Genomic DNA, 25,484 nt, shown 5'->3' with positions numbered 1-25,484 from the left:
GACGCTATGCATATCCACACTAAAACCAACTTTTACTGTCAACTTCTTGACCAATGGATATCTGATCTAAATTGAGAAACCTCTTACAACTCTTTGCACGCCATAAAATTCTTCTCCAAGAATCAGGTTCACATACGTTTATGTGTGTAGAGGTAAAGGAATAAAACTCTTGTTATTCTCGTCTTTCTCTACTCTTGACATACATATATATAGTATGAGATTTGTTATTGATTTTAAATTTGAATCTCAATTCAAATTTAAATCATATCTTGAAATTCTAAATCTGACTCCTTTAAAATTTATGAATCATATCATAACAATTTAAAATAGAATCAATTAGGATCTTCGTCCAAATTTATATTTTAAATTTAGAAATAGAATAACTAATTATTCTCAAATCTCATTTAATATTCTCAATTATCATACTATTATTGTATTCTTGGTGCTAGCAAAAAATATAATAATATTTTATTTGAATTAATATAATTATTTATTTGATCAAATCAAATTAATAATTAAATAATTCTACAGCAAATATTAGAACACTCGTTAGTGTGTGACCCTATAGGTTCAATACTAAGCGGGTAGTAAATTAGTCATACTAAATTTACTAATCAAGGTTGGCGTCTAGCAACACTCCTCAACGACATGATAGTATGAAGTAATATATTTTTACTAAGAACCTGAGAAGAACGAAGTAAAATTCCTTCTATCTTTCCAGCTCTTGGTTAACCCTTAGAGTATAGTTTCATTGCCAAACTCTAACTTGTTACCATTATTATAATGAACTGTGAATGATCTAAGAAACTCATTTCTTCATCTATTCAATCCCATTGGCCAAGGTTTTATTCATCTCAGTCATTATAATCATAAAGCTCAAACTCTTTATCGAGAGTTGATGGATTTCTTATTGACTAATCATTAATTCTACAAGTATTTAAATTATATCCAATATCCATTCAACTAGCACTCTATGGTATTAGGTGTCCGGAATCAAAGTATAATAAATACATTGTTAATTACTATGACAGTCACAGGTCAAAGGAAACTCTATTACTATGTTCATCTTGAGAATATCCTATTGACAAATATGCGGTAATTATAACCATTAGAAATTCTCAGAGTGAGTCAGTTCAATGGTCATATCTCTATATACACCATCTATATATATAATTTAATAAATGAGATCTATTAATTTTCATCCAATGAAGACCATTATATATATATTGATCTTTCCGGATTATTAATGTTCCTTTTAATAATCCTATGACCAAGAACAATTTAGATTAAATTATAAAAGATTTATCTCTCAATATTATGATCACTATCACAATGATAAATCTCTAAATTTAATCAAAGACCTTATTATATTAATATTTTAATATAATAACAATAATAAATTATTTGACACATGATTGATTGGATTGTGGTCATACTCCTTATTCCCAACAATAATAATGAAAAATTTTTGTAAATCGATAGTGTCCATAATCTTATCACTCGTATACGTACACACAAATTATCAACTATAGGATTGATCTCAACAATTTTGTGAATACGAACTTTATTAAAAAAAAATAGAAAAAAATTTAAAAGGAGTAATTAATTGTACTAAGAGAAGTACGGTGCTATGCATCTCTAATTCGTACTTCTATAGTTAATTCAAAGCTAGGATTTGTTGAAACCTAATTGGTTTTTATTTAAATTTAAAATATAAATCCTAACAACTAACTAAAACATGATATAATGTAAACAAAATTATTATTGTTATAAAAAAAACTAATTGAATAATTATTAATTATTATTGTTATTACGTGAAAATTAATTCGCACTTAATTATAAATTCTAAGTATTAAAATTAATTCGCACTTTGTTCAAAAAGATGATAAAAGTATCTTTTTAAGTATTATTTAAATAAAATTATTATTATTACGTTAACTTAGTTAATTCATCCGTAAATTTAAATTAAAGAGACTCTTTTATCTTTCTATTTAGTTTGTTTAAATAGAAGTTAGTTTTTTCAAAAATTACAATAATTACGTAAATTTGTTAGTTTAGGAATAAATTTAAATTAAAATAAATTTAAATTAGTTTTTCAAAAATTTTAATTTATTAACTTAGGAATATAAGGTAACTACAATAATCAATAATTAAAAAGAGTAATGTGTAAATATCTTAAAATCTAAAAATTAACAATATAGGTAAATAACATAAAATTTAAAAAATAACAATCCAAGCAAAACAATCTAAGCAAATAACTTAAAATTTAAAAGTAACAATCTAAGCAAAGGAGATATGATGCTCTGCATCTCTAATTCGTATTTTTATAGTTGACTCATAGCTAAGATTTTTTAAAACTTAATTGACTTTGATTTTAATTTAAAATATAAATCCTAACAACTAACTAAAAGATGATATAATGTAAACAAAATTATTATTGTTATACGAAAACTAATTGAATAATTATTAATTATTATTGATTTTAAGTGAAAATTAATTCGCATTTAGTTATTAGTACTAAGTGATAAAATTGATTTGCACTTAGTTCAAAAGATAATAAAAAAATATTTTTAATTATTATTTAAATAGAATTATTATTGTTATTATGTGAACTTAGTTAATTCATCTAGAAATTTAAATTAAAGAGATTTCCTTATCTTTTTAGGATTCTGTGTTTGTATTTTGTTTATGTTTATATATGTATATAGATTCTTCGTTTTGTATATAACTTGTATGTTTGTCCGTCTTAGAGGTTGACTTGGAGAAATAGGTGTTTAATTTTATGTTTGGGTTACTTTTGGGTTTTATATATATGTATATGTATACTCTGGTCGGCCTTTGTTTCGCCAGGCTAAGCATAGAGCTTGTTATTTATATTTTTGAAACTCTGATCTTATATATATATATATATTATCCTTTCCGTTCTATCTTATCTACCTTTCTACTTAATCTTTTGTGAGTGATGCGTTTTCTGTTTCATTTTTTATTAGTTTCTCTTTCGAGACTCCTAGTTATAACTTTCTTGAATTATATTATACTAGTATTTTTATTTTTAGAGGTTGTAGCGTCTCGCCACTTCTAATTTACGTCTTAGGTGTAAAGCTCTATGTGGTAAGGTGTTACTATATATATATATATATATATATATATATATATATATATATATATATATATTAAAATATTTACTTAAACAGAATTTTTTGATAAAGTATAAAAAAGAGAATTAATTTTCATAAATTAGATTTAAACAAAAAATATATAAATATAAAAGTAATATATTGGCATTCAATTAAAGTTTGATTCATATAAATTTGACTTCAAAATTTTTTTTTCCGTCACATAAAATTCTACAATCATTTATATAAGTTAAAGAAAATAAAATTATAAAAAATAAATATAAATTCAAATATTTGTAATAATTCATTTTAATATAATTTAATATCAATTGACTTCAAAATTTATAATTTAATTTTTAAAATTAAAAATATAGAGAAAGATATAATATTTAGGTAATTTGATTTATAACATAAAATATATTAAAATAGAATAATATTTTAATTAACATAGTTAATGATAAACAAAATAATAGGATAATTTTTCTTACAAATAATAATAATAATATTAAATTTATTAATTAAAAGATAATGTTAATGGAGATTATTGATCAAATTTATTATTAATATTAATTAATTAAAAGATAATACTAATGGAGGTTATTAATATTCATTATTAATATTAATTAGAATATAATGTTAGTGGAGACTATTGAATGAATAGAAATTAAGAGATAATGCTAATGGAGATTATTAATTAAATTCATTATTAATATTAATTAAAAGATAATGTTAGTGGAGACTCTTGAATGAATAGAGGCAATTATTAAAAAAAATTAAAACATTTAGAAAAATTACAACATAGAGAAGAAATTTATGTGGCAATAGAATAACACATGAGATGTTAATTTTTAGTTGTGATAAGGTCTAATTTGGATAAACAACTTAAATAGGGTCAGTTTGGATTGGCTTTTGAGAAAAGTACTTATTTTTTTATTTTTTTTAAAAAGATATTTTTTTAACAGACAAAAATTATTTCACATTTGAATAAACTTTTTTAAAAAAATTTTAAATATTAAAAATGCCTTTTGCTTTTGCTTTTTTTAAGGGTAGGGTATTACTACCTTTTAAAAAAAGCAAATAATTTATTTTTTTTAATAAAAGTACTTTTTTAAATGACGTATCTAAATAGGTTTTAAATTGAATAAAAGTACTTTATTTAAAAAAAAATTACTTTTTTAACTAAAAAAACTAACTCAAACCAGCACATAAGCTCTTTTGAAAAAAGAATTTAAAATATAAGGACTTTTATTAATAGAAACTTATAAATATATTATTTTGTGTTTGAATTTTTAGTTATATAAGTACTTGTTTTAAAGTTGTAGTATTTGGATAAATGATCAAAAAATATATTTTTTTTAACACAAGAGAATGGATATTAAAATAACGACGATAACAAATACCTTTTAATAAAATTCTAATTCACAATAATCTTGATGACAATATCAAAAAAATTATTGTGTAAAAATAAAAAACAAATATAAAATACGTGTCATGTATGTTTTGTTGTTGTTTTTTATTTTTGCGCAAATATCTTCCTGACCAATCTTATATGCTCGCACCACAAGCCATAGAGCTAAGAAAGGATTTATCATTTGAAGATGAACTAGTGGTTATAGTTGATCGCCAAGTAAAAAAACTACGTTCTAAAGAGATAACATCTGTAAAAGTCGTTTGAAAAAATCATTCAGAAGAAAAAGTAACTTGAAAAGTCGAGGATGCTATGAGCGACAAATATTCATATTTGTTTGAGTTCGAAGGTAATTATTATGAGTTCAAAATTCGAGGACTGAAATTCTTAAGGGGTGAGAATGTAATAACCGAAAGAAAGAAAAAAAAAAGAGAGGGGAGCACGTGGAGAGAACATTCGCCCACTTAAATATCCTTTTCTCTCCTTACGCTCCTAGAGCTCTTTCTATCTTCTCTCTATCCCTCATTTTTTTCCCCGTTCCTTCGTAAGAGAAAAACACTCAAACCCTCGTTTCTCTTCTCAACCTCATTTTTTCTCTCCCTCTTCTTCATCTCTTCCATCTTCTCATCTCTTCTTCTTACAATTACACACTATTATCAAACTCACCTTCATTATTTTGCTTCTTTTTCTTTTTTACTCTATCTTTATTTATTAAAAAAAATTCATTTTCTCAAAGTCCCCCAAATAATGAAATTTCAACTTAATGAGTAAAGGAAGCATTCAATTTTTGAGTTCCAGTTATTATTAATATTTCAAGGTAACTCTTTGACTCAATAATTAGCTATATCTCTAATTTTTGTCATCCTTATACTTGTGGGTATAGCAAAATCCGAAATTAGGGTTATTAGGTTAGAAAATTTGAAACTTTTGTCAAAGTGAGTAAGATTATGTTAATTGACAACATTAGTAGTTCACAAATATCATTATTGTCATGTTTCTACAATTGTAGAGTTTTGGAAAGTAACTGGTAGTTCGGTAGCGCGCTCAGAGTTACTTCCGATTCTTTAGAACCAACTTGTGAGTGGATATTATGTCTATAATTATTTTTAAGTATTTTATTATCAACATTTAAATTGAATAATTATTTTTAGAGTTTAAAAATATTTGATTATTGTGACTTTTGAATTTTTGAAATTGATTTGTGAAAAGCTTATAATTTTATAAAAATACACACGAGACGATATTTATATATTTTGTAAAACATACATATTTTTTACTTGACTTTATTAAACTTTAATTAAATTTTAGTATGCATTCTTATATATATTTGCTTTATTATGAAATTTAGTAATATGTTATAAGTATTAGAGATTTGTTATAAGTGATTTGGTTTGGATTGATTTGGAAGACTTTGACTAAAAAATCGTAATTAACGACGGTTATAACGTTAAGGTAGATGCATCTAACTCAGACCTCAGCTAGCAGAGGTGTTGCTAGCCCAACGTATAGGCCACACGTTGGATCTATTATACCATACATGATACATTAGAGAAAAAGACTACCCTTAGAGGTGGAGCCTCCCTAAGTATGTAATATTCGATTAGATTTGACTTCTAGAATGAGAATTCCCATTTCATTTCATCCGCTTAACTATTTATCTATTTGTTTGCATAATTAATATAAATTTCTCATCTCTGAAAAGAAATATAACTTTCAAGGTAAAGTTTGTATTGTCTCGTATGGATTATAGATATAATATTTGCTCACTGAGATGCAAAACTCACCCTATCATATTCTCATGTTTTTCAGATATAGGTGTCATTTCAGGTTCCATTTCACCCGCCCCACAGTAGATCCTATTCATTTCGGTGAGCCGTCTTCTTTTCAAGGGATATGTGATATGTAATGGAACCTTCATGCAAAAAACTTAGAGTTTGTCAATGTTCTATATGTCACAGGCAGAGTGCTTGTCTAGATTATGTCATTTTAAATCTCGAATTGTTTAGATAGTAATTATGACATGGTTATATAAAATGTATGGATTTAACTATATACTTTAATTATCAACTTAATATATATGATGCGACTTTAGACATGTTTGGTTGTGGATATGATTGGAATATGTTATTATTGTTGTCTTTGGAAATGAGTGTTTATTATTGATATAGAAAGATAATATTAATGTTGGAAAGATTCCAGAAATAGAAGAAATTCTGTCCATTTTTCTGAAAATTTGGTCGTTTAGTTTGGTAAGGGACTTGTTCCTTGAGCGCCAGTCATGACTTAGTTTGGGCCATGATTGATGTTTTATTATGTATGATATGGTAGGTGAAAATAGAAAAAAATATGAAATATGTGTCAAGTATGTTTTGTTATTTTTTATTTTTGTTACTCCTATTAGAACTCTCTGTTCATTTATTGGGATCGAGAACTTGTCGTGACAACTATACAAAAAATAGCAAGTTATATAAAAACAAAATTATATGTGAAAAAATAAAATTAAAACTGAGATTCTATATTACACAATGTTAAATATAAATTTAATAATAAAAATAGAGTAGTAGAATGATAAAAAAAATACATAGAAGGAACATATGCATCAATTTAGATGGAACATTATGTGAAAATAGTGGTGATAGTTAGTATTTCTAAGAGATGAAACATCGTGTGAAAAATAATGATAAAAGACCAATACTTATAACCGTGAGAAAACAGAAAATATTTTTCATAAAACAAAAAATAAAAATAGCACAATGATCCTTTTTATTTTAAAGTCAAATATTTTTTTAATAAAAAAAATAAAATAACTTATCAAAAATGAGAAAATTCATATTATTCTATCTTTTCAAAAGTTTAAATTAACTCCTTAAAAAGTTAAAAATATTTACCAAAAATGATATCAAATAAGTATAACAAAACTTTTCAATATTCAAAAAAAATTTTTTTTTTGCTTTCTCCTAAAGAGAATCTAAAACTTGTGTATCCACTACTTTTCCATAGATAAAATAGATTAGCCGCCCACTGTAGCATGCGAAGAGCTGCATTCACAAATCACAGTTGCCTAAAATTGATGTTGACACATACACATAAACATCTTTTCTCTTGGTTACGATAGAGAAAAACATGCACAGCCCTTTGATCCTCCTCCGAATCATTCTTCATCACAAGCCTACTAATCCTCCTTCTTTTTCTTTGCGCACATGGAGAAATTTGGTTTCAACCTCCTCCAAGTTTTTCATCCGAAGAAGTACACGTCGTCATTATCATAATATATCATGATTAATATTCACTCACAAATTCATGTATACATAATCAACCATTAAATTGCCATATCCACGTGCCATTGAACCCTAGCATTTTGCAAATTCTTGGATCTAATTTAGAATGTTTCTTCATAGCAGTTACTGTTCACACCAACTGAAATCGAATCTAGTCTATTTTCAATCATAAAGCTTGCATGTCAATTTTTTTTTAATATTACTGAAGTGGAATTTTAGTATTTCTCTATAATAATAATAATAATAATAAAATGGTCATCTGTAACTCTACTAATAACATGATGCACGATCAGTGTTTTACACGTGCAATTATAGCCGGTTTTATTAAGACGATTTTCTTCATGGGGTGGTGTAAAACATTACATCAAAATTAAACTCTAATAATAATAATAATAATAATAATAATAATAATAATAATAATAATGAAAAAGGAATAGATTTTAGATAGAGTTTGTGGTTGACCCTTAATTGGATGTGATTATTGTTGAAGTATGAAATGTGAAATATGGTAGCGTTAGTGTTGTGATGTGAGTTCCAAATTCAAAGTAAAAAGATATGGGCAGTAGAATTGCAGATTTTCTTGAAGTATGTTGTTGTCCTTACTGAGTAAGCGCTCATTAGAGGTTGATTCCAGGTAAATTATCATATCATAATCATACGTATTATAATATATATATATAATTAAAAAGAATTCTTAACATGCGAGGGCGTCTGTTGCAAGCATTAAATTCATCTTATTTATAAAAGTAACCGTTGTTCTTCTTCTTTTTTGTTGCATGATTTTGAGTTTTGTTCTGTTCTGTTATGGATTTGGTTATGCATACCCCGGAACAATAATTCATGTCAATGTTTATAGGGATTCTTATGGATTTGCATTGAGGCCTCAATACGCACAAAGATACAGAGAGTATTCTTCAATCTACAAGGTATGAGATAATTATTTCTTTTTTTTTTTAAATTTATAATTATGGTGATTCTTGTTAATATTTCAATTTCATTCTACTACACATGTATTTGTTCAATTGTTTTGGGAAAAGAGCAATATTCTTTCACTGGTAAAACTAAACAGGATTCCCTATTATCCATAAAAATTTAGATTAGGTAAACCTTTGGTTCTCTCTGAATGATGGTTATGGTACTAATAGTTGATGCAAACAGAACAAGAGAAAACAAAAATGGCATGCATCATTAATTATTATTACATCATGTTAGAAAGTTTTTCTAATGGGTGATAAATTATGCATGATGCATCTCAGAGCTAAAGAGTAGATTTATAGTTGCAAAAAGCTTCTGGCTAGTTCCTTGCACAATATAATAAAAAATAAATGCATTTGTATGAAACTTTTTCATTTCTCCTTATAATTTCAAGTAACAACTTGTCCCTGAATAACCACTGAAAGCATTGGATTTTAACTTTTTTTATACTTCAAATATTGCAGCCTTAGGAAATTATTTATGCTTTGCAACTATTAGTTGTTTTTCCTTATAGGTAGGACAAGTTTAACTTAACAATCAACCTTAATTTGATTTATTAACATGTTAGGAGGAGGAAGGTGAAAGATCATATAAATGGAGAAGCTTCCTTGGAGAGGCACCCAACTCAGCAAAACCAAGTTCTCCTGAGAACAAACACAAAGAAACATCGGAAGTTGAATGTAATGAGGTAAAAGAAGAGAGTAGTTCAAATAAGGTATGCAAAGAAGATGATTTAAATAGTAAGAATATTTCTGAAGGCACTAAAGAGGTTGGTGTAGGGGGTGTTAGTGAAGGAGGTGACTTAAGTGGCAGGAAGTCTTCTGGAGTTAATGAGATAAAAGAAGGCACTAGTGCAGGAAGGGTTTGTGAAGGGGGTGATTCAAGTGGCAGAAAGGTTGTTTTTGATATATCAATAGAAAACAGTTCAGAAAAGGATTTGCACTATTCAGAAGAAAGAAAGACACGTAAAGTTCAACGCTGGGCTGAAATTAGGCCATCTCTTAGTGCCATTGAAAAATTGATGAGTTCTCGTTTCAAAAAGGGAAATGATGTGAAAGGTGAGATAAGAAATGGTAATAATGACCATCTTCCATATATAGAAAAATCTAAACTTGGAGGAGGGGTTTCTGCAACGGATGTTAATAAGTCAAGCGCTGCGTTAGTGGTTGAAGATTCACTTCAACAATTCTCTCTATGGAAAGAACTGGAGTTTCTTGTTCAAGGAGGCATCCCAAAGGATCTTAGAGGAGAGGTACATTGATGCATTCATTCGGTTTTGCTAGGTAGACAATGACTTTTATGAACAATATGAACAATAGGTTCTAGAATTAACCCAATAAAGTAAAAAAAATACTCCACTTCCAAATTACCTCCTAAACCCTAACATTAGAATAACCATCCGCACACCTAGTGAATTGAACATCCAGCTATAGTTAACTGTGCATAAGTAAACCGAATCAAAAGGAAAAACTACCAAACAACTAAGAATCAACATAATATATACCTATTGAATTGAACATCCGATATATCTATTGTTCACATTGTTTAGTATTCTCATTGTCTACCTATACTTTTCCGCATTCAAATTCACAAGAATTCATAATTTTGTGGAGGAAAAATAGTACAGCCTTGTCTTTGCCACAATGTTCTTGTTACAGGTTTGGCAAGCCTTTGTAGGTGTAAAGACAAGGCGGGTTAAGAGCTATTATGAGGATCTGTTAGCAAAAGAAACTATCAATGCTGAAAGCAATGAGCAAAATGACACATCTACTGCATCTGGGAAGTGGAGAAAGCAGATTGAGAAGGTCATTAGCTGCATGCGCCTTGGACTTTATTTTGATTTGTAGGTGCTGCTTCTTTTGCTTCATATTAGAAGTTGGCTCTCTTCTTAGAATAAATCATACTTTTCATTTTCAGGACATTACAAGAACTTTCCCAGGACACCCTGCTTTGGATGAACATGGTAGAAATTCCTTGAGGCGTTTACTGCTAGCATATGCTAGACATAACCCCTCTGTTGGGTATTGTCAGGTAATTCGCGTCAATTAGAGCCTTTCTTTTCAAATATTGATTTGACTATTTGCATTAATTTTTCACAAACCTAAAAAGTTAAAATACATTAATGCATTTCTATATGTATTGTATCTTCTACAATATCTTTTAAGGTTCTGTTAGCACCTCCGTAAAATCTAAACATACATTTAGTGGAAAAACATAACAAGTTTAGATCCAAAAATTTAAACCAATTGAAAGATGATGTGTATCCTATGAAATAAGAGATGTAATATACTGCCTTGGATTTTTTAAATACTTTTCTTATTCCTTTAATTTCTTTTTGCAAGGGGTGTCATGTTTTATTCTTTGTGAGTGATAATCATTACTATGTTCATCGTTGTGTTCATTGTCATTAAAGTTTTTGATATTGAATTTACATTGCAGGCAATGAACTTCTTTGCAGGTTTATTGCTGCTTCTTATGCCCGAAGAAAATGCCTTTTGGTAGGTTAGAAAAACTTAATGTTACAAATTTCACCCTCTTTGTCCATTGTCCCAAGGAGTAAACTTCTACCGGTTCTATCTTTTTATAGTTGCTTATAAAATTGTATACTTAAATCACGATTTTATCTTGGAGACTTTTGCACAAAAGAGTTTTGGCCTGTATTAGGTTTATGAACTAATTTGTTTCTTTTCTCTCCTTTCTCTGGGACATCTCAGGACTTTTGTTGGCATCATTGATGATTATTTTGGAGGTTGTTATACAGAGGAAATGATAGAATCTCAGGTATGACTTATAAATTGTACTATGTAGACAAAATGCCTTTATCTTGATCAATGGGTCTTGATTGCACATGTGATTGATAATTGTAGTATTGAGAGACTTGTAGTAGTCCTCTTTGGATAGTGATAACTTTTAAACTTGTTAGGTGGACCAGCTTGTCTTTGAAGAATTAATGCGTGAAAGATTTCCCAAACTGGGTTTGTGTTTATTTATTTTCTCTTTGTTATTCTTCTTCTAATTGTCTCCATGAGTCGATTGGGATATCTTTGTTCATTCTTTCAATGCTTTGGGTGCAGTTAATCATCTGGAATACTTGGGAGTGCAAGTGACATGGATATCTGGACCTTGGTTCCTATCAATATTTGTGAACATGATTCCTTGGGAAAGCGGTGAAATTTACATGGATTTTATCTTTTGTTTTGGGTGATGGTCTTTTGATACCATGGCATTGACTTTAATATGTTTCCTTTTATGATTCATTTCTATGTTTGTAGTACTTCGAGTTTGGGATGTGCTTCTATTTGAAGGGAACCGTGTTATGCTATTTCGAACTGCACTGGCCCTTATGGAACTATATGGTATTGAATGTTATCTTGTGCTGTTGTCTGATGTGTGCAATATGGTTGATTTATTGGTAAACATTTTCTGTGCACACTCCAAGGTTATAACAAAATTTGTATGTATCATTGTAGGTCCTGCATTAGTCACTACAAAGGATGCAGGTGATGCGATTACTCTATTGCAATCACTTGCTGGTTCAACATTTGACAGCAGTCAACTTGTCTTAACAGCTTGCATGGGTTTTCTAGCTGTGACAGAGGAAAAATTACATGAACTAAGAGAAAAGCATAGACCATCTGTCTTAGAAGTAGTAGAAGAAAGGGCAAGGAAAGGAAGACTTTGGAAGGATTCCAAAGGGATTGCTTCTAAACTGTATAGTTTCAAGCATGACCAAGAACCGTTAGTAGAAGAAAAAAAGGTCAATAAAGGAGATGATATGGCCGCTAATGAGGAAATACCACGGATAGAGTCTCATTCCTCTGATTTGGATGAACTACTTCACAGTCTTAATGTTGATTCTGAAGTGGATTCTCTACCGGATCTCCAGGAACAGGTAATCTTCTGCATCCCATAAGATATACATCTTTGCTCTGTTCCCTTGTAAAATGGCTATGTTTGTGTAGTAGATTGAAATTTATTTACAACGGAACATGACCATTAACTTTGTTGTTTCTAAAATATCCCACAAGTTTAGAGATGTTGAGAAAAAGTTCAGTAGTGAGAGTGACTTGATTGAATAATAGTGCTTACAGAAGGTGATTTTAAATTTATTTAATTCAGGAAATAAATATTCACTTTTTTTTTTCTCTCCCAAATTTTGAAATGATCAAAGAAGAGTAATGGTCAAATAAGTCATTGGAAAATCACTCATTCTCCAAATTGGTTACCAAAAACTTTTTTAATCAAATTCGTCCTTTAAATATTTTAAATTAGTCATATTAGTCATTCCCTCAGTTTCATTGCTAATGGTGTCAAAGTTTGTTGATGTGGTACGTTAAATAACATTACAACACACACCTAGCTAGTAGTCATAATTGACTATTAACATGATTAATTTATGAAATTAGATCAAATTAACCCCACATTGAAGAAGTCTAATACCTCAAGTTCTTCCCTCAATTAGGTTTTGATTTGATATACTTTTATAAATTTATTATGTTAATAGTCAATTGAAACTCCTAGGAGTGTGTTGTGCACTTAACGTGCTACATTAATAAATTTTAACACCATAATAAAGAAAGTAACAGAAGAATTAACATGACTAATTTAAAATCTTTAAAGGACAAATTTGATTAAAAAAAATTTCAAGGACTAAAAAACAAGTGATCTTTCATGACTAATTTGATCATTTACTCGATCAAAGAATGAATTTTCAAGATTACATAAAAAATAAAAATATGGATTGAAAATTATCTAAAAACCAACATGTTTAAGATAAAGTGTGCTTTTATTAGCATCTCTATAACACCTTATAAGATTATATAGAGTATCTCAAAGATCCTAGAATAATTTATGTTTAGTTTATTATATAAGATTATTTTATTTCATCCTATAATTAGTTTTATTTTTAAATTTGTCCTCTCCCTTCCTCCTAAGGTAAAAGGTGGAAACATACAGTGTTAGGTCAGACTTCATCTTTAATAGGTCAAATCTACAATGTAGCTAACTAGCACACTTCCTCTCATAGACTATTTTTCGAGTACTAAGCCTGACATGCTAAAAACTATTAAAGAAGAAAACTACTTGTATGCAATATTTTAAATTCAATGTTTACAACAACATCCAAACTTTTAAAGAACTTAAAATATAAAAGTATTTATAATAAAATATAACAAACTTAAAAACTCTTTTATTAAAACTTTTTTTTATTAAAAATGAACTCATTAATATATATATAATGCCAAAAAAGAAATCTTCCTGAAATAAGAGAATACAGAGAAAACCATAACATAAGTAAATAACGACTTCCGAATCTCTCAACAAGTCTAAGAGGGAAAGCCAGGAAAGCCCCTAGACATTAAGGAATTATCCATATAGCAGCGGGGAAATAGATTTGAGAATATTTCTGAACTGGGCTTATGTGATTCCATTATCAAGGAGGAAAGTTGCATTGTTCAAGGATTATGATACAAAATAAAGATGAGATTGCAAGTATATATACTAATCAGATGTATTAAGCTGCCTTAGTGGACTCTTTATCACTAAGGTTCGTAAAGAAGTGGAAGTTCCAAGAACTGGAAGAGCTCTCAATAGAATAAAAATCTATGATAGGAAATTTATGTAAAGAGGTTAGGCAATAAAGATGAGGAAAAACTAGATTAAAAGGAGCATTGCCTACACAATATTCTTTCCAAAATAGAAAATGAGAACCATCTATTTTCAAAGAAAGCAAACAATTGAAGGTAGCATAACTTTTGGAAATAACTTTACGATGCTAAAGTGAGCAGTATATGTAAGCATGATTATGTCACATCCATTTTTGTTCATGCCATACTTCAAATAGCCTATGCAAACAGGAATGAGGGCTCTAAAGGGAATCGCTAGTTATTTTGTTTCCAAGCTAATGTTTTTGACACAAGATTTTATCAAGAACTAATCCTCCTTGCTTGTTTGATTGACAACAGATCTCCCAACTCACCAAATAATTGAACATTCTAAAGCACCGAACCCAAGGAAATCCCTCGTAATCTCCTCATTAGTATTGACTACTCCCTTAGTATGCGAAACATAAATAAAAATAAAGTATGTTGGATCAAGCAACATTGAATTAGGGTAATCCTACCTTCAAGAGAAAAATAAATCCCTTTCCATACCTCGAGAGACTCAAATAATTTTCACAATAGAATCCCAAAAAGAGGTTCAGGTAAGGTTGTCACCCAAAGGGATTCCCATATAAACAAGAATCCATTCTAGAATTGGACATCTGGCCAAAATATTATGTTCGAGAGTTTTTTGTTAGGTCAATATTAATCCTTGCTAAACCACTCTTAGACATATTGATCCTCAAATCGAAGCCTAGCTCAAAAATATGAAAGATAGAGAGAGAATTTTATAAGATATATCCTTATCATTTTTCAAAATCAGATTGGTACAATCAGCAAACTGCAAATGAGAAACCATAATTGCTTCATATCCACTAAGCATATCCATCAATAAATTGAATCAGAAGGGGGATAGAAATTTACCTTGCCTTAAGCCCCTCTCACCATGGAACCATGTATTTGGCTCACCATTAACAACAACTAAGAAAGTATTTACAACAAGGCAACATGAAATCCAATTCCCCCATTTAAAGCCAAATCCTTTTTTTTTTACTTTAACATCCTGTCCAAAAAATCTTAGTTGACCTTCTTGTATGGGGTTTCTCAAACTCTATTTTAAAATAAGATATTCTTCTATTCATTAGCAATAAAAAATGCATCTAAGATCTATCTACTAGCTACATGGTATTTATTAAAACTTCTATCCTTGTACTTGACAATTAAAGGGATTAGATGTTTGGTACAAATTTGTTTTTGTATTAGCAAAACTTCATAGAAAATATGAGAATATTACTAATTGGTGATAAAACTATATAAGGTTTACAACACCTTTTAAATTTCAATCATTAACAGCTACTGTGCAGGTGGTTTGGTTGAAGGTTGAGTTATGCCGATTGCTGGAGGAGAAAAGAAATGCAATACTGAGGTTCTTCTCCGTCTTCTTCTTGCTTTTATTGAAAGTTTTTTATTATGACATAAAGCATGTTACGTATAAAGTAAGGCTTAGAATATGTTTCTAGAATATAATTATAAGATAAATTTCATTAGGGAAGGAAATTTATCAGTTCAATGCAATTACTACCACTGGAATATTGATAATGCTGATTTCCAATGCACTTTAGTGATTTGCCCAAGAAAGTCATTCTAGAGCTTTTAGTGGTCATGTTCAAATATTGTCCATTGATGGTTCTGGAAATGTTTCTTAAGGAACAATAAATGCATATTCCTAAAACCTTCTCTGTGAAATGTCATTGAACAGCATGAATTATTTATTTCGTTTGCATACTAACTTTATATTCTATCTAGGTTATATGGCTTGTATTAGTATATTAAATCATTTGATAGGGTTGTATATTGTGTTCTATTTTGGCACTTTTGATTTTCAATTTCTATTCCGTTTTACTTCCATGTTTCTTTATTAATATGAAAACGTGATTCAATTATGGGAAAATTGAACTTCATCTCTATAACTGAAAATATATGAATTGGCTCCTAGCATTTTCTACTTGTGTTAATTGACACTTATTGTCTTATTCCATTGTTAAAACATAAGTCAAACAAGTTTAAGAAACTTTAAGGCATCATAATACATCTTGTGATTTGATTTATGGGACTAAAATGGCTAAAGTATAAGCGGTTACATGCTTATTGCATAAATTTAAGGGTTTTACTAAGGGCACTTGTTAAAAATACAAAGTGAAAGGATTTTGTAGAAAAGGATAAGATTTTGAAGTTTCCAATTATATTAAAAAGCAAAACGTTACTTTTCCATTTAAAAAAAGAAAAGGCTTCCTCTTTTGTATTCTTCCCAAGTTCCCGAAGGATAGGCCACTTCTTCGCAAAACCGTAAATTTAATGAAACGATTAAAGTGTACTTCAAGAAAGTTTAATTTCAAGTTGATTTGCACTTTCTTAAAAGTTTGTAGATAATGTGCACATAACTTATAGTTGAGGAGATTAATATGCATCCGTTCAATTATTGTTAGATATTATGATTAGTTTACTTTTGATGCATTAATAGTGTAAAAGATTTATACACTTATAATTTTTCATTTGCATGAATATGCAACAAGAAAAAATACTTTCTTTTATGATTCCTATGAAAATAATTTTTATCCGTACATGGGATTTCATCTTTGAACAGAGCTGAGGAGCTTGAAACAGCTTTAATGGATATGGTAAAGCAGGATAATCGACTGCAATTGAGTGCAAGGGTAAATCCAATATTTGGATGATTGAACTTACTATATTATATTTTTTTCAATTTTTATTTAAATACCTTGACATACTTGCAATTACTATGTTAATGAGAATGGAAATTTGTTTTCTCATTAACTTAATTTTTCTATTTTTCCTTGTGTGGAAAGTGGTTCCATTGGAAGATAACATGAATCTGTTTGAAAAGGATAAATGAAGAATGAAGAGAAATTTTGGAGACACCATTATATTCCATTAATTGAGCCCACCTAGTAGAATAGGATATGTGTGTTGTTGGTCTGGTGTTGTCCTTTGAATTCACTTCCTTCCAATTTGTACTTTAGTTTAGAGTATAGGGAGATGGTATAAACATTTTGTAACAAAGACTAGATTTTACTACATAATTTTTTCAGTTAAGCTTTATACTACGAAAATCCCTGAAACATTGATAAGACAAAGAAGTAAAGTTTTAAAAATTACCTACCAAAAATCATGTAGTAAAATTACCCATGAAAGAGCAAAAATCTAAAATCGTGCATGAAAGATAATTTTGTTTGAGAAAGATTCCCATTTTTGGGTGAATGTGTCCAACAAAGCAACTCTTTCAAGTGTATTGGAAGAATTTTAGAACTCTTGAGATATATGAGAGGAATTATAGTTCTTTCATGTGTACTTTTGTCACTTTCTCACAAAGAAAGCGGAAACAAAAATATTGTGAAAGAACTAAATAAGCTTAATGTGAATATCATTTCATGTTTCAAACAGCAGAAAAGTTTTGTTTATGCAATATAAGACATAAGCACTAGAAAAGCAAGTTCAAAACCTTTTTTAGTCATTTAATTTGTGATGCTTATAATATTTCTTGTCATCATTTAGATTGAGGAATTGGAGCAGGAAGTAGCCGAGTTACAACAAGTCCTTGCAGATAAGAAAGAACAGGAAGTTGCCATGATGCAGGTTTTCTTGCGCACCTGCTTTCTCCAATTTTTATTTTTGTAAGCTTATATGTTAAAATAAATAAGTAAAACGAAACAAAGAACAATTTATTTGTAATTTGTATATAAAACATTGAAATCTTTTTCGTGCCATAGGTCTTAGTGAAGCTAGAGCATGATCAGAAAGATACTGAAGATGCTCGTAAAAGAGCAGAACAAGAACTTGCAGCTCAAAAATTAGAAGTTCATATCCTTCAGGTAACCCGTTTGTTGTTATCACTGTGATTCTTGTAATTTGTTACATCATACTTTATAGATTGGGGCAGTAAAATGTTGGAATTTCTAAGCAGTAGACAAGTCACACATCCATTAAACATGAGTTATGTGTAGTGTATAATATAGAGAACCACAGACTTGTAGACCCATTTTTGCCTTTAAATTTTTTGTCAAGATGTACTGTTCAATCCAAAGACGACTTGCTTGAAAGTGCAGCACTATGCAAAGAGAAGGTTTGAATGGTTGAGTGAGGAGTGAAAGGAAACGTTAGCACTTAGTTGAAAATTTGAATTATATTGGCAGGGCTATAATAGCAATATTAGTTTTAAGGAAAACAATCCCATGGCAATGGGATATAATAGTTAGTTAAATTTTAAGAAAAAAAATTTCAAGGAAGATAATCTTACAATCCCTTTTCTCATATGGGATTAAGAATGATGGGATTTCATTCCTTAGAATAACTCAACTCTGGAATAGTTTATTTAAAGTGATGCACCAAATAGGGGAATCTTATATTCTGATATGCACATCTCTAGGAAGGTGTTATCTGCAGCATGTTTTTGGCTCCCCTCTCTAACACGAAATTCTTAAATAAAGTTAAAAGGCTAGCAGATAAGATAATCACACTAAAGTTTTCAGTTATACTACAAATTAAGCACACCTCTTTCTCCCTCTTTGGTGCCTAAAGATTGTTGATGAATACATTGGTTTCTATATTCATTTATAAGGTTTGTGTGTACTCCTATTAGAACTATCATTGTTGACGTTTTTGCATGTTATAATATATTTTAAAAAGAATGATGAGATAACTAATATAGATAATGTGCCGATAGTTCTAATATATTTTGCTATTGGTTTTATTTGGTTTACAATGTGATGTGGATAATTTCAATGGCTTCCACAAATTTTGGAATAAAAATTGTCCATTTTTTAAAAAAAAATCAAATATCTACAGCATGTTTATGGTATTGAAGAGCTATCTAATTTCTAAGATGGATGAGTCTATTTTCCATATTAGTAGAAGTGAAAACACTATATTAACTATTAAGGATATTGTAAGACATTATATATATCTATTTCCAGTATAATAAATGTGCAGGAAAAGTATGAGAAAGCCATGATATCAATTGCTGAGTTGCAAAAACGGGTGATTGTTGCAGAAAGTATGTTGGAGGCTACCCTTCAATATGAATCTGGCCAAAACAAAGCACTTTCTTCACCAAGGTACAAAATATTTCATATTTTAGAATATTTGTTATAGTACTTTACAATTTGTATGCAACATTTTTTCTTTTAAGTTCAAATTTTTTTATTACTATTTGTTACAAATTATTTTAGTTATTGTCTTTATCACTTGGAAATGCCAAATTAATGTTAAAATAGTTCCTTAATCCTTACCTTCATAAACAATGGAGATTTGCAAAATTGTAGAAACCACATAGAGATTAAGACAAGGAGTCATACCATAAAGTTATGACAGAGGATGATAGAAATAGAATAGAGATTGAGAAAAGAGATCTAGGTTTTGGAGAATTAATTTGTCTTTATGATAGGTAAATCCATCTTGGAGACTATACACTTGTTAAAGAGAGTGATAGAGAGATGTCAGAGCAATAAAAAGAAATTTTATATATGGCCATTGATATGGTACCATGGGAAGTCCTTTAGAAGGTCTTGTAGAAGAAGGGACTAAGGATAACATGATGTAATTAAAGACATGTAAGGTGGGATCCACAAATCTTGTGAGAACACAAGGTGGTTAGTAGAAGAATTTTCTATTAGTATAAGATTACACTAAGGCTAATCTCTAAGTGTATGATTTTTACATTACTATTGGAGGTGGTTTATGAACCTATCTAGAAACCTATATATTTCTTAGGTGGCCGGTTTAGACATGCAGAAGAAGACCAGCAGAGCATTCGATCAGCAAGATAGTATCAAAGTTCTCTACTTTCATGCGTTTAGCACACTTGTGCTATCTACGTAAAGAGAAGTAAAACTAGACCGAGGGAACCCAAACTTCGCTAATATTCCTTGAAGTTAAGTTGTTTTCGATGATGCAGCAGACATAGCACGATATTCTTAGTAGACCTACTTAAAGACACGGTCTTGCTTTTTTACTTTTCCATGATATCAAAAAATCTCCACGGAACATGCACCAACCAATGACAAATTTATGGGTATTAGGACAACTTGCCCAATCTGCATTATTATAAGTAATTAGGTTCATGGGAAAAACAGCATATAAACCACGACAAGTAATGCCCTTCAGATATCTAATAATTCGACAAACAGCAGCTATGCAGAGGTATCTTAGGGAGTCATAAATTGACTAATTTGTTGTGCAAGAAATGAGATATCAACCCTTTAATTGCTAGCTGCCAATTGTCGATATACCCAAGGATCTGAAAGTTGCTCGCCCTCATCATAATGATACTTGATGTTCACTTGAAGAGGAGTTACAATAGGTGAAGATCCTTGAAGACCAGCTAAGATAATCAAATCATGTGTGTACTTCCAATCCTACGAAGTAAGAAAGGTTACCAAGATCCTTCATTTGAAAAGAATCATGAAGGTGTTGTTGTAGCTAACTAATCAATAGAGTGAGTTCATAGGACAACAATATCATCAATGTATACCAAAATAAAGAACAAGGCTAATAGTGGTTTTCAAAGAAACAAAAGTCATATTTGCTCTACACATATCTAAATTGGGCAAAGTTAATTGGCTTATAACATATAACGAATGATTCAACTTACAAGCCTCAATAATAGAAGAGGAAATTAAACCGGTGGGAGGTTCCATGTAAATTTCCTCTTTGAGATACCATGGAGAAAGGCTTCTTTTAAATCAAAGTGTTTAAGTGACCATCCTTGTTTGGTAGCAATTGTGAGAATTGTATGAATAGTAACCACTTTAGCTATAGGAGCAAATGTTCCCTCATACTTAATGTCATACTCTTCTTGGTGTCCCAAGACAGAAACTGAGCCATATAATGATCCAAAGAACTGTCAAATTAAAGTTTAACTGAGTAAACCCATTTACAGCTGATAGGTTCGACGTGAACTAAACATGGAACAATGTCTTCTCTTGAAGAGCTATAAGTCCTCTTGCATGCTCTTTGCCAACTTCCATCTTTAGCTGCTTGTGGATAAAAAACTAGATTATTTCTTTCCAATAAAAAACAATTGGAATTGAAATTCCGATGGTATATAGTTTTTCCTAATGAATTTGGCACAAAAATCAGAATCGTTATTTCCCAAACCAACCATGTTAAAGAAAAATACTAAATGAAGAAACCAAACCAAGTAAAAGAAAGAAACATCTGAAGGTACCAATGACCAAAGAAAAAAAAGATTTAATTATTCTGTTGGTCCCTATAGTTTGACCAAATTTACAACTAGATCCTTATACTTCCTTTCTTTGCAATTAGGTCCCTACACTATTTTTAATTTGGTAATTAGATTTTTTTCATGTCAAACACGTTAAAATTAACGGAATATTTTTTCAAAAATTTGTGTTCAAAGATCTAATTAAGTTCTTAATTGTGGATACTTTTAATTTGCGGAAAAATATTTAGTTAACTCTAATATTTTTTATATTAGGAAGACCCAATTATAAAATTAAAAGTAATGTAAGAACTTAATTGAAAGAAAAAAAAATTATAGCGACATAATTGCAGATTTGGTGAAATTATAGAGACCAACAGAATAGCTAAACAAAAATAAAATTACTACCCAAAACTAGAGATAAAAAAATCCAAGATGAACTAAGACTACTCTAGAACCCAAGCTCTATTACCATGTTAAAGTCTGATTTGAAAGACAAGATGTCCCTTGCTATTTCTTTCATACAACATAAAGACAAATGTACAGTATCAAGGATAGAATTTTTATCTGATTTACACGGGTTTTCATACTAAGTTACTGAGATTTTAGGATGATATCTAGCTTAATTTTACTCCCTATAGCAACTATATATTCTATATATGAAAATAGAAAAATATACTCCTAGTGGACAAAAATGTCCTATGGAAACTGACAGATCACAGGGAAAGATTTTGAATGAGGTGGTCAAGAGAGATTGATAAGCATAAATAGGCTTACTGTAGAAATGGTATATGACAAGATGCAATGGTATTGTTTGATTTATGTTGACTATCTCATCTAGTAGGATAAAATATTTATTATTGTAATTGTAGTATTGCCTTTATCACTTTATGATTTTCCTTTGAAACACTTGGACTATATATGCTGAAGATTAAGACCTCCATATTTCACGCATAAATCATCTATTAAGCATATTGATCCATAATTGCATAATTTTGCTTTAAGGGATTAGGGAAGTGCAAGTTCTGAATTCTGATATATTTCATTCTCAATGGTGTCCTTTCTATATCTGAATTCTGACTTTGAAATTTCCGAGAGAGATTGTTAGAAAATATGTAGATATTAAAAAAGAGAGAAAATAGAAAAGTGATTTTGTGGTTGTATCCACTATCTCCAATATTTTAGTGATTAAGAATTAACAAATTGATAAATTTTGTACATTTTGATTGTTTCAATATTCTCTGCATTAAGATGGTTACCAAACCACACCAAGAGCGTTAGCATATGATGCAAGATTTGCTACCTCCATTCATTTGGATCAATTTCATTGGCGGTACTTTTGTAGGGTTGGTGGTCGTCAAAGTCCACATACAGATAGCAACTCACGTTTTGGTCTACTTTTTGGACGTGGTTGGCTTGATAAAAACAAGGTAAAATCTTCGTTTTCTACAGTTATTACAATTCAGCGTCGCAAGAATTAGCCATCTGAACATTGGGTGCATTAGAAACTGATGCAGTTAATTACTTGATCCTGTATTCATTTATATTTTTGTTTACCTTGTAAAGAAAAATGTCTATTTATTGTATCAATCTTTTAAAGAGTCTATTTTCAGTTTTTTCCATAATATGCAAATTGAGTATCAAAAATGCTATTTGCATAAAAAAAATGAGCCATCATATAAGCTATCAAGTATTTGTGTATGAATACAATATATATGGGTAGTTGATTTTTTGTGTATACGTAACATGGTTAGTTTTAGTATATATATGCTAATTTCCATTCTTTCAGGTGGAGTAATTGACAAGCTCCGCATTTCTTATTGATAAAAACTTACACACATTCTGTTGTAGCAGAAGCTTATAATTGTTTTTATTGATTATACCTTACACATCCTATTAAACAGGGGAAGTCTAATGCTGAGGAATCCGGTGAAAATTTGTCTTCCAATGCCGCTTTGGGGACTGAATCCAATGACCAAGAAAAGCAAACATAGTACATGCAGAGCAGCGATGTTTGAGAGCTAGGAGTAGTTAGTTACGGCAGTTTCTGGTTTATGATAGTTGGCTGAAAGAAAGATAAGAAAGAAGAATCCACTTGTATCATCATCCATTCAAATCCGAGCCTTTCCTTCCGAATTTTTTATTACCCATTAAACCAAACTAGAGATATATGTCAGGGATGCTATAGATATGGATAGTTAAAATAGTAATGTAAAGGTATATCTTTTTTTTCCTTTTTAACGATGTTATCATTTAATTCAAAACAAACTTAATTTTGTAACTCTTAATGTGGATTCTTTGATTCGGATGAAGTACACTAATTTGAAAAACTATTAAGAGAAAATCTCCATATGGATAGGGTGAAGAAAATATGAATACATAATCATTTGTGATCATAAAATAATCAAACACGGATAAATCTATCCACAAAATAATAAAATTGACGTTATATCTATAAAAAGATGAGTCTCAGTTGATAAAATTATCTAAATTTTAAAAATTATTTAAAATTTCCAAACCACCTCTCCTAACTTAACTTAATTCAAATTTCCAATTATAATTTAGGTAGAGTTTTAAATATTCCTAGACACTATTGTTTTAATAATTTTAACTGTTAATCTTAAATATAAAAATATATATAATTATTTTGAAAGTTACCTGAAATGTTGATGTGAGTCTGGACATAAGGTCCAAAACCCTTCTGAGGTAGCGTCCGACTTGTTTAGTGCCGAGGTGCTGCCGTCCATGTTCCTCGCGAGAAGGTGGGGATGGTACTTGCAAGAGACTCCGATGCTTAAGTTAGTAAGGGTTTTAAATAGGGTTTTAGTAGAATAGAACGTGAATATACCTGAGGAGTGTCAGTGTATTTATAATAGAGTTGTTAACCACCTTTATTAGAGTAGTTCTACCTTTATTGATGAATAACCATTACCTTTATCTTGGGAGTTTGTTAAGATCGATCTTTTAGTGGGAATAGAGATAGTAGGAGAGATTCGGAAAAATAATTACTTATTTTGATAAGTACGAGCCGATCTCTTTCATTGTGTCCGACCTCTTTAAAGAGGTCGAGTATGAGTAGAGGTCACCCCCGTTTGGGTGGGCCTTTCATCTTTATTGGGTCTAGCTTTATGTTTTGGGTCAGGGTATGAACAGTGCCCCTGTTTGAGTCCGGATTTGCCCCAAGGTTGCATTCAAGCATTTTATGGCTTTAGTTTCGATGTCGGGTACACCACCTTCAAGAGGTTGGGTACCCGACGTGTTTTGAAATTTTTAAACATTTTCTCTTTAAATGAGGGCGAATGTTATGCGGCAGTTCTCTGGGAATCCGCGCACGACTTTAAAGAGGAGGTATGAAATGACTGTTTTTCCCCTTTTCTCTTATAAAGTGTTTCGCGCTCTTCTTCTCATCTTTTTTTAATTTCTGAAAACGTTCGATTGCCTTCTTCATCACAAAAAATGCCTTCAAGTTCTTCTTCTGTTTCTTGCTTCCTAACCATTTTCAGTTCCAAGATTTCTCCATCTTGGACCCTTTGAAGGTCTTGTTTTGCTGTACGAAGAGGAACATTCGTGTTTCTTGCTATTTGGCATGCCCCTCGATTCTTCGAATCTCATCAAGGTTGGTACTCTTGACGTCTTTGTTGCATAACTGTTCTGAGCTTTTTGAATCTGTTTCTTGTATTTGGGTGACATTTTGAGTAGTAGCGAAGATTCTTACATTGTTGGTTTTGTTTGTATCTTGAAACTTTTTTGGGAAAAGTTGTTAACTTCTGCTACTTTGTATACTAAAACTCCTTTTCGAAGCTGTTTTTGTCGTCTGATATTTCTATTACGAACGTTTGGTTGTGTTTCTGAAATTTCAAGGAACTTGTT

At 30.0% G+C, this 25,484-nt stretch overlaps 1 protein-coding gene across 4 annotated transcripts; it reads left to right on the top strand.

Moving 5' to 3' along the window:
- Nucleotides 1-7,576: 7,576 nt before the first annotated feature.
- Nucleotides 7,577-23,958, top strand: LOC112727306 (uncharacterized). Of its 4 annotated transcripts, none has more exons than XM_072209172.1 (17): nucleotides 7,577-8,728; nucleotides 9,346-10,029; nucleotides 10,436-10,582; nucleotides 10,695-10,808; nucleotides 11,217-11,275; nucleotides 11,492-11,558; nucleotides 11,701-11,752; nucleotides 11,852-11,944; nucleotides 12,050-12,133; nucleotides 12,248-12,669; nucleotides 15,742-15,803; nucleotides 17,022-17,091; nucleotides 17,951-18,031; nucleotides 18,166-18,267; nucleotides 19,446-19,509; nucleotides 22,960-23,044; nucleotides 23,519-23,958. In XM_072209172.1, exons 1-17 carry the CDS (start codon nucleotides 8,579-8,581, stop codon nucleotides 23,637-23,639), a joined length of 2,457 nt encoding a protein of 818 aa, XP_072065273.1. In that variant the 5' UTR covers nucleotides 7,577-8,578; the 3' UTR covers nucleotides 23,640-23,958. The 4 variants fall into 4 exon arrangements, 2 of the variants coding, with proteins under 2 accessions (XP_072065273.1, XP_025632779.2); XM_025776994.3 differs by having other exon boundaries at nucleotides 19,385-19,509; XR_011868469.1 differs by lacking the exon at nucleotides 23,519-23,958 and having other exon boundaries at nucleotides 19,369-19,509; nucleotides 22,960-22,984.
- The last annotated feature ends 1,526 nt before the right edge of the window (nucleotides 23,959-25,484 follow it).

This window comes from Arachis hypogaea, chromosome 12 (genome assembly GCF_003086295.3).
Source record: "Arachis hypogaea cultivar Tifrunner chromosome 12, arahy.Tifrunner.gnm2.J5K5, whole genome shotgun sequence".
Classification (NCBI taxonomy): domain Eukaryota; kingdom Viridiplantae; phylum Streptophyta; class Magnoliopsida; order Fabales; family Fabaceae; genus Arachis; species Arachis hypogaea.
This window is presented reverse-complemented; position numbering and strand designations above follow the sequence as displayed.

Bases quoted from the DNA above. Each gene is read 5' to 3' on its own strand.
- LOC112727306 (XM_025776994.3), top strand. From the start codon at position 8,579: ATGATTTTGAGTTTTGTTCTGTTCTGTTATGGATTTGGTTATGCATAC. The intron at 11,276-11,491 runs GTAGGTTAGAAA...GGGACATCTCAG, and splicing joins CCCGAAGAAAATGCCTTTTG to GACTTTTGTTGGCATCATTG. The intron at 11,559-11,700 runs GTATGACTTATA...TAAACTTGTTAG, and splicing joins AGGAAATGATAGAATCTCAG to GTGGACCAGCTTGTCTTTGA.